Source organism: Astatotilapia calliptera, chromosome 8 (genome assembly GCF_900246225.1).
Source record: "Astatotilapia calliptera chromosome 8, fAstCal1.2, whole genome shotgun sequence".
NCBI lineage: Eukaryota > Metazoa > Chordata > Actinopteri > Cichliformes > Cichlidae > Astatotilapia > Astatotilapia calliptera.
Window position 1 is genome coordinate 2,593,544 of NC_039309.1, and position 14,996 is coordinate 2,608,539.

At 43.5% G+C, this 14,996-nt stretch overlaps 2 protein-coding genes across 3 annotated transcripts in view; both read right to left on the reverse strand.

Annotated features, from left to right (window-relative positions):
• LOC113027962 (wings apart-like protein homolog) overlaps positions 1-6,044 on the reverse strand; it is a 68,411-nt gene extending 62,367 nt beyond the window's left edge. Inside the window, exons 1-2 of one of the 2 annotated variants that reach the window (XM_026177829.1) lie at positions 5,698-6,044; positions 3,330-3,793 (exon numbers count right to left, since the gene is read on the reverse strand). In XM_026177829.1, coding sequence (XP_026033614.1) covers positions 3,330-3,771 — 442 coding nt within the window. In that variant the 5' untranslated portion in view covers positions 3,772-3,793; positions 5,698-6,044. Of the gene's footprint in view, positions 1-3,329; positions 3,794-4,447; positions 4,776-5,697 lie in introns of those variants that run through there. The other variant, XM_026177828.1, reaches the window with a different exon arrangement.
• Positions 6,045-7,246: 1,202 nt separating this feature from the next.
• Positions 7,247-10,433, reverse strand: LOC113028363 (tripartite motif-containing protein 35-like). Its single transcript, XM_026178572.1, has 3 exons — positions 10,414-10,433; positions 8,445-9,576; positions 7,247-7,399 (listed from the first exon to the last, which is right to left on the reverse strand). Exons 1-3 carry the CDS (start codon positions 10,431-10,433, stop codon positions 7,247-7,249), a joined length of 1,305 nt encoding a protein of 434 aa, XP_026034357.1.
• Positions 10,434-14,996: the final 4,563 nt, after the last annotated feature.

Below are 14,996 nucleotides of genomic sequence, written 5' to 3' on the forward strand. Positions count from 1 at the left end.
CCCGACTCTGACTCTCAGTAAATGTTGACACAAGAAGCCCAATTTCTGATCGTCTGTGGCAACAGAAGAATCGAGCTCAGCTGAGTGATCCCGCTAAAACATTTTCTCCTGCAAATTGAATCCTGAACAGTCTTCTCCTCTGTTCACATCAGTGGCGAGTCTTTGATGGTTTCTATTAGGGGTGGGTTTTTAATAATCGGTTTATCGATTAAAATCGATTCTGGACCTTGTGAATCGGAATCAAATCGATTCTAGAAATCAGTGACGACACCCAGCCCTAGTTTCTATCGTTGCCCGTCACATCACCACATCGCAGAAAGCACTTCCTCATCATTAAGTGCGAACGGTATGGGGAGAAATTTGACTCAAAATAGCTAATGCTACGGTATGATCCACAAGCGTACGCAAAGATTTACAAATATGTGTAGTGATTTGTGTGCAACGTTTGAGGACTCGTAAACGTCTGCGGCTTATGATGCAATTTAACTGCGCGTAAAACGTGCCTCAATGCAAACCTGAATAAATACTGATCACTTAAACACAATTTCTGAAGTTCAGCTTTACTAATGTCCCACGTGTGGGACTAATAAAGGTTATCTTATCTTATCTTAATCAGATTATTTTCTCTTTCTAAGACCTTTCTTTGAACGCAAATGTCTAAAACTAAACGTAGCATCCCCGTCACTCACAAAAGCTTAACTGCGTGTGGACGCATCGCCTGACACGCACAGATCACGTCACATGCCCTCGTGGGGTTTGGACACAAATTTCATGCTGCCAGCTTTGCACAGATCCACAAATGTAAGCTGCTGATTTATTGGTTTTCTTTGTTTGTTTGTTCAAAGAAAGCAGGCAGTCCTAAATAAACAGAACAGCCTGTGACCGTCGACTAGAAACAGAGTTAACAATTACAGAAACTACTCATTAGCCTGTGACAGTTAATACATGGCTTAAATAAGCTGCTGCATCCTGAAATGTTCAGGATTAGACATTAAGCTAACAATAATGTAAGCCTGCTGTTATTACAGAATAGTAAGATTAGCATCAAAGTGCTATTTCCATTGCCTGGATTACATGTATATTCAAACGGTACAGAGATCAGCTGCATATACTCACTGCGGAGCTCAACCATTACGCTCCCTCCATCTGGAGCTGTGCACTGACCCAGCAGAAGAACAACCAGCACGTTGCAGCAGCTTATTTAAATAATATTTTAACCTTTATAGCCGGGGTAGGAAACTCCAGGCCTCGAGGGCCGGTGTCCTGCAGGTTTTGGATCTCACTCTGGGTCATCACACCTGACTCAGATGATTAGGTCATTACCAGGCCTCTGAAGAACGTCAATACATGTTGAGGAGGTCATTTAGCCATTTAAATCAGCTGTGTTCGATCAAGGACACATCTAAACCCTGCAGGACACTGGCACTCGAGGCCTGGAGTGGCCTATCCCTGCTTTCTAGGCCCCTGCAGAGGTCCCAGTTTTACACTGGGACGTCAACAAAGCCTACATTCGTGCATCTGTGCACCACGAGGACATGTGAGGTGATCTGTGCGTATCGGGCGATTCGTGCACTCGTATTAGTTTTAGACATTTGTTTCCACAGAAAGCTTTTTCTAAGGGAAAAATCTGTTTGGTGAAACTGAACTTAATATATGGTGTTTAAATGACCAGTAATTATTCAGGTTTGCATGTACACATATGTAAACCAGTCCTGCATGTGGTCAGATTGTTTTGTATTTTGCATTGAAGAAGGTAATCATCTGGGAGTCTCCCAATGCTGCTGAGGATCAGACGATATGGACATAAAAAAGGAGAGCATTCGGGGAAGAGCGGGAAAACAAATCACAGAACTTCCTACAATTTCTAGAAATGTTTCAGTAACTCGAATCAGCTATGAGTTGTATGCTGGCGGCGAATATCTGTGGGTATATGAGGCAAAACCTCACTTCAGCGCACTCTTATGGGCCAAAACAGGGAACAGAACAACGGCAGAGTCCGTGGGAAAAACTTTGAAGATCAAAAATGCAGCCTGAAAAGCAGATGGTGGCTGCAGTGGACGCTTTTCATTGTTTTTAACACTCTTCTTCACTTTGCTCTTCTGCAGAGCTGACTGATGGTAGCTCAGACCTGTGTAGCACAACCTCAATCGACAACAGCTTTCTCTGCAGGTAGACGGACCATCCACAGACCGCCACTGGACTGCAAAGACGCTAACCCCACTCAACCACAATTCTACTCCAGAGGGTGAAGAGCTCAGAGTAGAGCTGCTGCTCTTCCATGAGGCTGATAAAGCAGTTCGGGAATCCGACAGGACGCCTCCTGGATGAGCTGTTTTGTGACATCTTTGCTGAAGGAGACCTGAGAGAGGTGTGTGCCTCTGCTCATATTAAATCTTTGTTAAATACAACCACACCAATGTTATGTAGGTCCCATAAGACATTAGAGTTTGAAAGGAGGAAAGTGATGAGGGTTAGACATCTGCCTTCAAGAACAGGAAAGTAAACAGCCTGCAGCTAACCTTGCTGGAGTCTGTTTAAAAACCACAATACCCCTCATCTCACCACTGCAAACACAACGGTGGCACGTTCAGCGTACCTGTGGTGTAATAAAGCCAGCCAAATGTGCTTGTTACTCACAATCTTTACAGCCCTTTGTAAGCTGACAAGCTTAAATGTACTTTTGATTCACAGCCACGTGCTATTGACTTGTTTAACTGTACAAACAGACCACTCTGAAAGAAGCTGTCGTCAGCCCTTTATTTTATAAAAAGAACCATTTCATCAATGACATTATCATATTTATCGAGTCAACATCTGCAGCCTTTGTATGCAGATAATACACATGTTTATGGCAGGGTTTAACTTCAGTGTCATGCTAGCTTCCCGTCAGTGTGGCTCGGTGTACCATCAGTGTGAAAACAGCCCTCTGAGCCATCTGAGGTGCTCGCTGGGGCAAAGCTCGCTGTGAGGAGCGAGCTCGCATCTCTGGCAGGCAGCCAGAAGCAGTCACAGAAAGCTGAAAGCGAGTCAAGCTGACAGGGAACGGCTGAGAGGGGTACAAACGGGGAAACTGATTTCTCTGTGTCTGAAATGATATCACTGCCAACTGAAAGGGAAGCAGCTGGAAGAAAATAACGAACATTAGACTTTTCTTCCAAGTTTAAATGACTTCACCCTGATGTGCTTGACACGCGATGCAAGACACCCGTGTCCTGAGCTTACTAGCTGGCTCATTTAAACTAGCAAGGCTGTGAATGTCACCTCTTTGGCGTTACACTGACACACTGCAGATTTAACTTTCAGGAAAATCTTAACAGACTGTGTATTACCTGTGCTGGCACTGCTGCTGTTGAAGAACCGAAGGGTGTCGTCCATCGCCCTCGGCTGGGTCTTAGATGCTCCCTGGAAGCTGGACCTGCTCCCTGTATCCGGGGACACCCCAGGTCGTTCTGCCTGGGGCGGCTCTGCTGAGGCTGGCTTGGCGGGAGACGACTTGCTCCCGCTCCGGGACGACACGGGCTTGGATTCCTCATCACTGTCAAACCCAAACGGGTCATCCAAACCGTCCCCGCATGGACGGGGCCTCTTATACACCTCCAGGACTGAGTCATTCTTGGGAGCGCCAGCACGCTTTGAGCCCACCTTGGCCTTGTAGGTGGTGTCACCCCATTTGGTGCTCAGGGTGCCTCTCTTGGTGGAGAGAACTTCGTCAAACTTGGACGTGCCCTCACCACCCTTGCGGCTGTAGGTTTTACCAAATCTAGATGTCATTGTTGCATCTGGGTCATATTCTCTGAAAGAGGAGGACCAAGGAGTAGAAAGAGAGGGCATCTTAGGCGAGACGAACATGTATGTGATTCTCTAAATGTAATTTACAACTTGATCCGGAGCCGCCAAGAGAAATACACAGAATCAATCAACATCTGTAAAATGAAGCTCTGCTTTTTTAAATTTTATTTACAGGCAAACTGACAATTAAAAAAAACATATTTTTTGAAAAAGAAAGTCGTTTATTCTTAGGTTAACACAGGGCAGAAGTGCCAGCTAACAGCCGGAGTACTTCTCAGCCAGCTGGTTATACAAAACAAGGCTACCATTAGCTTAGCACCATGCTAACCGTGCTCATTTGCAGCTTTCTGCACAGGTTGGTCGCTAGCATAAATATTAATGAAAACATAACAAATTTTACAAGTGGATATCACGTAGAGCAGACTGGGTTTCCATTTAAATGCGCGGTGAGAGCTCTTCTACATCCCTGAAGTTGGTATTCAAGCAAGTCGAGTTAGCATAACCAGTAAGCTCAACACAGACAGCGGAGTTAGCTCGAGGCTAATGGCTAACAATAACTAAAAACTGACATGGCGTTACGTCGAAACTCCAAAAGAAAAACTCAGAGAATATCCTGCATTAAAACTGGCGCTGTCTGTTTTCTGGTATTTTCACTTACTTGGTGAGCTAAAGGGCCGATCTGCACAAAACACGCTCCAGCCGCAGGACGGCCGTTAAACGGGCACAGGAGAGCCGGGCCTGCTTCCCCGATTCAAGCAGCCCTGCACAGTATAAACAAGGCCGAACGGACGCCGTTAGAGGCCGATCGGTGAGTTTGAAACCGAATGTGACAAACCACAGACCAAGGCTGTTGAGAAAAGAAGCCCTTTAAAGATCCATCTAATGAAATCAGCTCTGCTTTCGAGTTAAATCTCACTCGATTGTCTCCTCCGGGCTGCGACGAAGGCTTCCATTGGACTCCCCCGCGGTGTCAAGCTAGCCGCGAAAATACTGTAACCGGAAGTCACGCGGCCGACATTTCAAAGTAAAAGCGTAAAATTGGCGCATGTGAACGTAATTTCCTTTAAAAGTAACTGATCTGAACGCTTTTGTAAAGACGGAGCAATTCGAAAATGTGGATTTAATGGTGAACTATTCGTCTATATATTATTCACTGTGACGCGGATTTATTATTTTGCTAAGTTTCTGTAAAAGCGAAGTTTTTTGTCCAATTTTACATTTTTTACATTAAGCGGAACTGCTTTACGTTACGTTTCAAACTTCACACAAGTGGCTTCATGAATCTTATCGTTTCAAATGCTGCGTTCAGGTAAACTCGCAAAATTCACTATTGTAGACACTAAATGCGACACAAATAATTGTAGAGGCTTTTAAAGTCTGCAAAAAAATCCAAATGAGTTCAAGAATCACCAAGTTAATAATTTAAACCAATCTAGTGAATTACTAACGTATTGTTAGTAACTTATTGTTAATAATTCACTGAAAATGCAAAACTACTGTACTTTTTGTTTACTTGGTAGTCACAGTTTAAAAAAGAAAAACCACAGTGATATACACGATGAGCAGTTTACTGAAAAAGCAATCTTCCACTGTTCACCAGGCTGTTCATCAGCTTTTAAATAAAAAGCAACAGAATCAATGCAAAAATACTCAAATCCATTAGTGCACCTTGTTTAGCCGTTCACATAAATAATACACAAACCAGCGTCGAACAAGCAGCAGTGTTCATTGTTGCCTTCTGTAAACAGATCCCTACTGTGATTTATACAGGTCTTATAAATATTTTCAAAGTGTTCATTTAAGGTACAACATTTGGCAAGATTACATTTAAAGTCAAAATCATTTGTTGTGCAACACAAATAGTTCCTCTGTTGTGTGTTTCATGCAACAGCTGTAACCCAAACTGACCCAGTTCTGGATGGAAATATTCAATATCCTCTGTTGTGTCCCGTGGTGCAGTCCCACATGAGAGAGTGGTATCGATCAACCAGACTGAGGCCACGGCAGTCTCCACGTTACTTGTTAGAGGCTTGAAACTCGTTAGCTGGAGGAAAACAATGCCACTGTCACACCTGTGCTGGGTGGAGGGGGTAATGTCCTGTCTCTAAATGGAAAAGCTACACTGTGTGACAATTTGTCCACTGTTTCAAAGACAAGCTTCCCCTTATCAATAAAATATAACACACTCTTCTCTTCTCTCTAAATCCATCAAACACGATAGAAAGAATAACATCTCAGAACATGAAGCAGCATCTTTGTGTTTGTATTCTGGACTGTTGAGCGCTACTTTGATTATGTGATATGCCCTGAAAATCAAAAAGATTACATAAGATTAATGATAGCATCAAAAAAGAAACATTAAGATGATGAAACAACTGAACACTAGATGGTAGTTATACTTCATATAATTGTGTCAAAATCCATATTCGTGATGGTGATGAGTGTCTCTTTGAGGAACAGACAGAACGATGACAAATAAAAGAGTCTTAAGAAGATTCGCTGCTTCTGGTCCCCCATTTGGTGCTTTGACGATCAAGGTCACAGCATATGATCACTGAGCTCTATGTGAACTGTATTGTCATCCAGGAAGAGACCCCTCCCATTAGGAAAGGATGCTTTATCAAAGATTAAAAATAATCACTTCAAACAACCTTGCATTAATTTGTAATGAGCATTTCCTCTGTGGTGACCCAAAACATGGGACTATTGGATTTTCAGTTCTACGGTGTTGTTGTCACAGAATGGAGAAGCCTCTCTTTTTGCTTTTCCAAAATTAATGAAGTTCAATAGATGTTTTCGGCACAACTTCACCTGCTGGTGCAGGGAGTCGAGCACAGAGTCTGAAGAGTACAAAGTTCCAGCGACGCTGGAAGTGCACTGAACAAATCCTTTACTTACTCGTTTCATCAACACTTTAAACTCCGAGTGCTGCTTCTGCTTTAACCTCTTCAAGTTACTGGAACTTCCTTGGAGAATATCAGGGCCATCATCAGTATACAGTTATTGTTGAAAGGTCTCTGCTCCTTTTGAAGGCTGTCGCACTTGGTGCTGTGTTGTGTCAGCAGTGTTTCCACAGAGGGTGTCACCGGCTCACCTGGAAATATAATTTGTGCCCATGCCACCCACACCCATGCTGCCGGGCTACTGTTAATCTTACACCACTGAATAGTAGTGTGGAATTTAACTCAGTGCTTTTAGGCCTCAATCACACAGGCCTAGAGACCCGCTGGCAACCTCTGGTTGCTAGGGAAAAATCTGTATTCTCTGACCATTTGGAGAGTGATGGTAAATGGCCTGTATTTGTATAGTGCTTTACTTAGTCCCTGAGGACCCCAAAGCGCTTTACACTACAATCAGTCATTCACCCATTCACACACACATTCACACTTGTTAAGCAATTACAATCTGTCAAAGTGAAGAAACGTTCCTTAATTAATACCTTTGTATGATTCTTGTTCTAGTTTTCCTCATTTTCTCGTGTTTTCACCTGTACCAGTTTCACCTGGTTGCTCGACCTTCTGGCTGTCACCAGGTGAAATTGGTAGCAGACAGTTCTGCAACAGAGCTCTCCGTGTTGTTGCTGCGGTCGCTGGCAGACTGCTGCTGTTAACTAGAGTTTGCATTAAGGACACAAAAACTTCACACTTACTCTCCGAGCTTTAGTAAAACTTTAGTAAAAGTGTGAGAGTTGGCAGAACATTTGGCCTTCTCTATGGAAACTACTGGTTACCGCGGCAACCTGCTATGATCAAACAATTTAGAGGAGATCCTGGTGCAGCTCCATGCACTTCTTTAAAAAACACTTTCATGCCAGCAAAGTTTGTAAGCCACTCGTGAACAACCCAGGGGCTCACTGACTTTAGGCCTGTGTGACGGGAAACTTATTTAAATACTATTTACTATTTCATTCTACTTACAACCATTATATTCTACACTTAAAGCTTAAGCTAATTCTTATTTTTCAAATTTTAAAATATAGATCTATTAAATTATTGTGCTGTGTTGTGGGGGACAAAGCTTCACATTCATATAGACGTTGGTAAAATCATCTGCTGCTTAAACTTTTGTACTACTATTACTTTTGCTTAGGTAAAGAGTCATTGTAAAATGTTATTGACTACACTTCTTATCATCTGCACGAGTCTGTTTTCTGCTCCAGTTCTGGTCACTGAACAATCCTGGAAACACTCCTGGTAGCAAACTACGAAATGTCAACTAAGGTAGCACAGTGTATATAGTGTATATTTGCACTTCAGCTTGCCAGCATGTGCAAACTGAAGAGCAGCAGTATTTACACAGTAACAACGCGCCCTGACAAGGCTTTATGAAACCATTTCGGGCTATGAGCACGTTGACGAAGGATGCCAGATTTGTGTAATCGTGACTGTGCCTCCATCTGTCCTGTTTCTAATCTGTGATTAAAGCTGTGCTCTTACATGGTTAAAGCCCAGCTAGCCGTAACTTCACTCCTCCTGATCTGTCAGCTTTCTCACACACACTTTTACAGGCACTATTTTCAGAAGCTGTGGGTTCCTGGTGCAAAGATAGGGGCACAGTTTTTCAGTGAATATGTGTGTGAAAGTGTGAATGTGTGTGTTTGTATCAGGCTCCAAAAAAGACAGCTTCCCTTCGTCCCAGTCCAGATGAACTCTGACCTTCTTGACCTTCTCTGTGATGGAGAGAGCGATGTATTTGTTGGTTGGGGAGAACGCTCTGTATCCGGCATGGCTGCATTCTACGCTCCACACTGTGGAGCCCACAAATTCTCTCCTGCACATAGACTCTGCTATCACCCCAACCTCCCAGTCCTTGTTGTCTCCAACCTCCACGTCCCAGCTGTGAGTTCCCGAGTTAAAGCCCTCAGAGCCCAGGACAGAATCCCAGAATTCAAACCTCTCCGGGTTTTCTGGAAGGAGCCTTCTCTTTCCGTGCCTCACGCCAGTCAGATCTTCAGACAGAATGAGCTCTGGATTGGCTGAATTTGGATCCAGAATCACAGGACTGTAGGAGACCATGTCTGTCATCTTATTCCAGATGTTGAAGGTCAGGTTGCCCAGGTGTTTGGCCACATCTATCAATGCTCCTGAGCCCAGCTGTGGATCATCCAGCTGGGGGTGCTGCTGGACTCTTTCCACCACAGCCTTGTAGGTCCTCAGGAAGGATGGATCTCCAGCTCTGAGGTGCTCCTCTGTGGCTCTGACTGTGTCTGAAAGATTCGCCATCTCCCTACACAGAGCCTCCATCTTCTCCTTCATCACTTGGCTCTTCTGCGCCTCTTCCTCCCGCAGAGCTAACATCCGTTCCTCCTCTTCCTCCTCTAGGAACTGGTGAAGCTTCTTAAACTGCTCCTTAAGCCTCCTTTCTATCTGCAGAGCCTGCACTTTAATGTGCTCTGCTGTTTGATGTAAGTTCACTTTAACTTCATTAAAAAGCTTCAGCTTGTGCTGCAGAGGGTTCAGGAACGTGTGAAGCTCCTCTCTGTGTTCCTGTGCAACTTCATCAATGGGTCTGAACTGATGGTCGGCGTGGATTTTTGCATCCCGACAGATGATACACGCGGGCTGCTCATGGTCCAGACAGAAGAGTTTGAGCTTTTCAGAGTGCAGACTGCAGAGACTGTCAGACCCCGATGAAGCTCTCTGACTCTGCAAAAATCCCTCACAGAGGTTCTTCAGTGCCCGGTTACAAGGTGGATCACTCCACTCGCACACTGTCCGACAAACCAGGCACTCTTTGATTTGCTTCTCTTTCCACCAGCTCTGCAGACAGGCTTTACAGAAGCTGTGGCTACACAAGAGGAGGACGGGATCTTTAAAAATGTCATGACAGGCAGGGCAGCATAAATCCTCCTCTGAATGGAAAGCCATTTTCCCCTCAGCGACAAAGACACCTGGCAGAGACGGACAGCAGGGAGGAGGCAGTGCCAAAACCTTCCCAACAAGTCTTCGGCAAAATCTTTCCTTCAAGCGTTCTTAATTTGTAAGATCCCAGTGCTCCCGGTATTCTTGCTGCTGCTCAGCGCGTCAGTGTAAAGGTGACGCTTTCCTTCCCTTTACTGTCAAGAAGTCGTGTTTCCTGATAGTCGTGTTTGTCAGGTGAGCCAGAGTGGGTGGAGCTCTGTCAAATAACTGTAACACTCCAGAGACTTCTCTTACACCGCTCTCTGGAAACTGCAGGTGCTTGCACCTTCCACATGCTCTTAGCTTTCAGTCATGCACAGACACCAGCGGCATGTGTGAGCATGCTGTAGATCCGTTAAATGAGATCATGAGATCTACAGCATCTCTTGGATGAGAGAGCGGACTGATAAGTTCAGCTTCTTCCATAAACACAGATGTCTGCTAATCAGTGCAAAGTAACGGAGTAATAAATAAGAAAAGTGCACTCTCTAAAACTGGAAGCTTCTGTACGCCACAGAATTCCTTTAAAGAAATGCTCCAAGCGGCACGAGCACATTGGAGAGGTCCAAGCTGTGTCAGAACACCTGTCAGTCAAAGAGACCACGCACTTAACTTCAGTATCCAGGCGAAGCTGCAGAAAGAAACTATTCAGGCTTTAAATATGTTTGTTTCAGCTGTAAATCTCCAAAGGTTGAACAGAATCAACCTTTTGGGATCTACTTACCTGGACGGTTGAGAATGCATCAAGACGTTTTAGCTGTAAAGTTTTCATCTCAATAAGTGTAAGAAAACTCCTTTTTGGTTAGTTTGCCACAAAAATCTCCTTTATTGAACTTAAATACACAATGACTTCCTATTTTTCTCCCTGGTTGTCTTTGCCTCACCTGCTGCATGTCGGTGGGGCTCAGCACACAGTTTGAGGAGCTTTGTTCCACATATTTATTTTGTCCATCTCACAGCGCACCCCCTGGTGTCATTTCAATAAATTGCAGTACAGTGGCATTTCTAAGAAGCGAGCATGCTGTCTGCAGACACGCTCTGCTGCTCTGATGTCTGACATGGTTTGTTTTGCTTGAAAAAAGCCAAATTATGGGAGCTGAAGATGCTTCCCTTTGGTTGCTGCATGTGCAGAAACACGTGGGAGATGTTAAAGTGGAAAGTGTTTCAGCTTGAACACAAAGCTTGCAGGTATGCTGACTCAACTTCACTTTAAAAGGAGGAAGGTGTGGAGGAGGCAAAAAACTGGGCTATCCGGTATGTTCCTAACTAACGCTAAGTCAGACCTGCCTCACACACACCCAGCAGGCTACATGTTACATGCTACTGCATTACACCATAGATGTATTACCATAAAGCAAACAAGAATTTTCAAGAAGCAAAATTTTTCCACGAAGTTGAAGCCGTGCCTCCATTATGTGTCACTGAATGTGATCTGTTCTGCTTCTCCTCATATTCTGTGTACACCTCTGATGGTGGATGTCTGTATTAAATATGGCCAAAGATTCAAATCATAATGTCCATAACATGGATGCGGCCCAGATTAAGATGCAGAATGATTATTTTTGAGCACCAAATGAGAATTTTGCATTTGAATGCTTTGTGAAAAACTAGTTTTTGAAGAGAGATGGGGGGACAACATCAGAGATGGATGGATGTCCCAGTACTTGTTGACATGCACCCCGCTGTGGCTGTCTGTTTCTCCGGGCCACTCAGGTCATGTTGGCAGCGACCCTGAAAAATCTTTCCAACAGTTACTGAGGAGCACTAAGCCTGGATGAAGTCCCTGAGTGGCATGCTGTGGCCCCTGTGCCAGCATCAGCCTTCCTGCCAGCCTTCAGACCAAAAGTTACTGTACCAGGAGGAGGTGGGGGTTTGATATTCTGACAATAAACAGATTTCAGATCTTCGCGCTGTTGCCAAACGCTCCCTGAGCAGGAGCTGGTTGTTGAGAACCTGGCAGAGCTTTGCAGTGACACCTGGAGAGTTCAGGCTTCACACAGCTCTGAAGAATAAGCTGGCACAGCAGCTGGCAGCAGCGCTGGCAGTGGCTTCTTTAAAAACAATTAGGCCTTTGACATTCGGCAGACAGACAAAGAGAAAGATGAGTGCAGCCAAATGACTTACCACCCAATCAACTCACTTTCTTAAAGAGATTAAAATAGAGGATTCTGGGCAATACAGTCAGTCTGCTAACAGCCGACAGAACAAACATCTAAGGGCTGAAACTGACATATAATAAATCATCGTCTGCATACAAAGAAACTTTTAGTTACAGAATAACCATTTGTCAAAAAAAACCCCAAAACACTAAACTAACAAAGACAGCTTGGTCACGAAGCAAAACATCACACTCACAGGCAGCCTGTTTGTTTTATTACAATAGCTTTTATGTGAAGAAAATGAGGTACAGCATGAACAGGAAGTGGGAGGTGTTCAGTGTCCACGTCAAATATTTCACAAACTGCTTTGTTACACTGGAGCTGGATCATAGTGTTAGTGACTGCTTTTACCAAAGGAAGCAAAACTATCTGAATAAATGAATCTCTGCTCCTGGCTTTTATGATGTGAACCAATATAGATTTTGTTTTTTTGTTTTTTTGGCTAACTATGCAACCTATTCTCTGTTAAAGTTTGATTTTAAGACCCTCAGAGCTGGAAATATTAGGCTTCTGGACAAAAAGTGACATGGAAAGCCTTGTTTGGGCCCTTTTAATAGGTGGTAAAACACATACATAGTGGCTGAAAACCCATAATATCAGCAGCTGAAACATACCGAACAACATTCAGGACACAGAGGCATTCCCAGGTTGTAGGTCTGCTCCTCCCAGCTAGACACGAGGCTCTACCCTGTGGGCCTCTTCAATGACTGTCAGGCTTTCAGTCACTATTTACAGTCTGTGGCTGTGCTGTAGGTGAAGGCAGGAATGTTGATCGACCTGAAAGTGGTTCTAAATACATGTTTTCCCCCTCACACATCCTTCCACACAGATATACACAGGTACATCCTCCTGTTAGGCCTTAGTGATGGATTTATCACTGCAGTCATGTTGCCACAGAGTGAGTGAGCTCAAAGAAAGCTTTTAGCTATTCTATGCTGTGATTGAGCAGGAGTCTCGGGGAAGTTTGGGTCAGTTTTGCAACACTTCCAGCCGTAGATGTGAAAGAAAAGAAAAGGCATTTCGTCACTGTGATTCTAGTCTCTCACCACTAGATGTCAGAATTTACAAATAATCTATTTCTGCTTCATCGTCTTGTTCTTCTGCCTTCAGCCTTTTTATTTTTCCTTCATTTTGGAGCTGCTGATGTCTCAGTTTCTGTCAGTGTGTTTCAGGGGTAGAGATGTGCATTGTGACAGCTTCTCATACTAATAGCATATAAAGGAAAGTATTAAAAAATGCAAAAAAAAAAGAATGAGTTGCATTTAAAAAATCAGTGAAAAATAAAAATTTTGGATATTTGGGGTGGGAGCACAAAATGCACAGTTGAGCAATGAAGCGATGATTGTGTCTTAATGTTACCTGTCGTTGGTTTGAGGCTTAGGGTTCATGTGTGGTCAAACTTTCACAGGTCTCTCTGCAGTGCTGTGAAAAACGAAATACAACCCACAGCTCAGCAGCTTGTAGAGGCTCCTTCAGCAGCAGTAAGTCAAAGTCATTGATGTCTGCACGACTTTGTTGCTGTGGAGGAATTTTGTCTCACACTGCTTGACTTCAAAGAGGTTTTCAGTGTTCGTTTATGCACAGCTCTCTGAAGGTTGCACCACATCAGTTCTTTTTCTGCCATTTTCTTGTAGACTTGCTGCTCTGCTTTCATGACCTCATTTTGGCCAAGCTTTAGCTGTGAAGCAGGTGGCCTCACATTTGCCTCAAGAATAATTTGTTATGCAGACGAGTTCATGGTCAAATGAGTTACAAGGTGCCCAAATCATCATGCCTGCTCCACTGTGCTTATAGGTGCTGTGTGCTCTTTTTAGACAGCAGATGTTTTCTCCTGGCAGCCCGTCCAAACATGTTATGTTCAGTTCATAAGAAGATGTTGTGTAGAAGGGAGTGTTTTTATTAGAAGTGCTCGCAGCCTTTAGTTTAGACAAATGAAGACAATCAGGTCTGAGAGAGGTGACTGTAAACACCGCCTGCCTGTGTGTGTTTGCACGTTTGTTCGCCCACCTGTTTATTCGGCTCCGTCCTGTGTGTGTGTGTGTGTGTGTGTGTGTGTGTGTGTGTGTGTGTGTGTGTGTGTGTGTTGGTTTTGTTTTCTTCCTCCTCCTCATCGTCCTCACAAAGAGACTATCCACACGAGCAAACAAATGAAACAACACCCACACACACTTAAGGCCAGTCGCGGGCTCTGGGAAGTCCCCTGGTTGTGTATGAAATGGTATACCAGATCATGTGGGGTATGCATTTACTTTGGATGTTTGCAGTAACATAAAACATTAAAACAAACAGTCATTAGTTCCAGGCCTCAGGATTGTAATATCACAGCTTGAAACGTTTCCTTGTGCACATAGATCTGGATAAATACGTCCTGCTGAAGAGCCCCCCTTAAGCACGTCGCAGACTCTGTGCTCGCTGTCCTTCAGCTGACCTGCTGACATCCTGCTGCACAGGCCTCCGTGCTTACAGCTCTGTTATTGTTTCTGTGCATCTACCATAATCCTTTGCAAAGAGAGCGAGAGACGAGGAGGGAAAAAAACTTCATCTCAGTTGATTGGCTGGAAATCTGCAACATGATCAAGCTGCCAACAGTAGGAATGTGTCACATCTATGCTCCCTTCAAAATAAAAGCAGAAATGTGACCATTCAGACAAAATTCGGACTACATTTATATGTTTCTATGAATTATGAGCACTGGAAACAATATGTGAAAATTTTAATAAAGAAAGGAATGTAGACCTATGTTGATTCATTCACTTGTCTGTCTTGGACTGTATTGCTATTTCAAAAATAAATGTGAATAAAATATGACATAGTGTAAGGTTTTTCTTCTTTACAGCAGAAATTTGACATTTGGCAAAACAGTGTTTGAGCAGATTTTCCCCCATAATCACTGTAAACTAGGAAAACATGAATTAGCCTCCCCATTAGCACCCTTTACATAAAATACATTTCCCCCATAAATTAGAAAAATTGTTTCATTTAAACTTTGTGCATTAAACTCATCATCAAGGTTTTCAATGAGGTAAGATGACATCAGCTGTCTGTGTTACAGGAACTAAAACAGTGAAGAAAACAGTAACAAAAAATTAATAAAAAGGCAATAAAACACAATTACAAAATAAAATATCTCATCAGTTTTAAAAAATAA

Coding starts and splice junctions, on each gene's coding strand:
- LOC113028363 (XM_026178572.1), bottom strand. CDS start 10,433: ATGCATTCTCAACCGTCCAG. Junction 9,577..10,413: donor ATGCATTCTCAACCGTCCAG/GTAAGTAGATCC, acceptor CCTCTTGTGTAG/CCACAGCTTCTGTAAAGCCT. Junction 7,400..8,444: donor TCACAGAGAAGGTCAAGAAG/GTCAGAGTTCAT, acceptor TGCAAACTCTAG/TTAACAGCAGCAGTCTGCCA.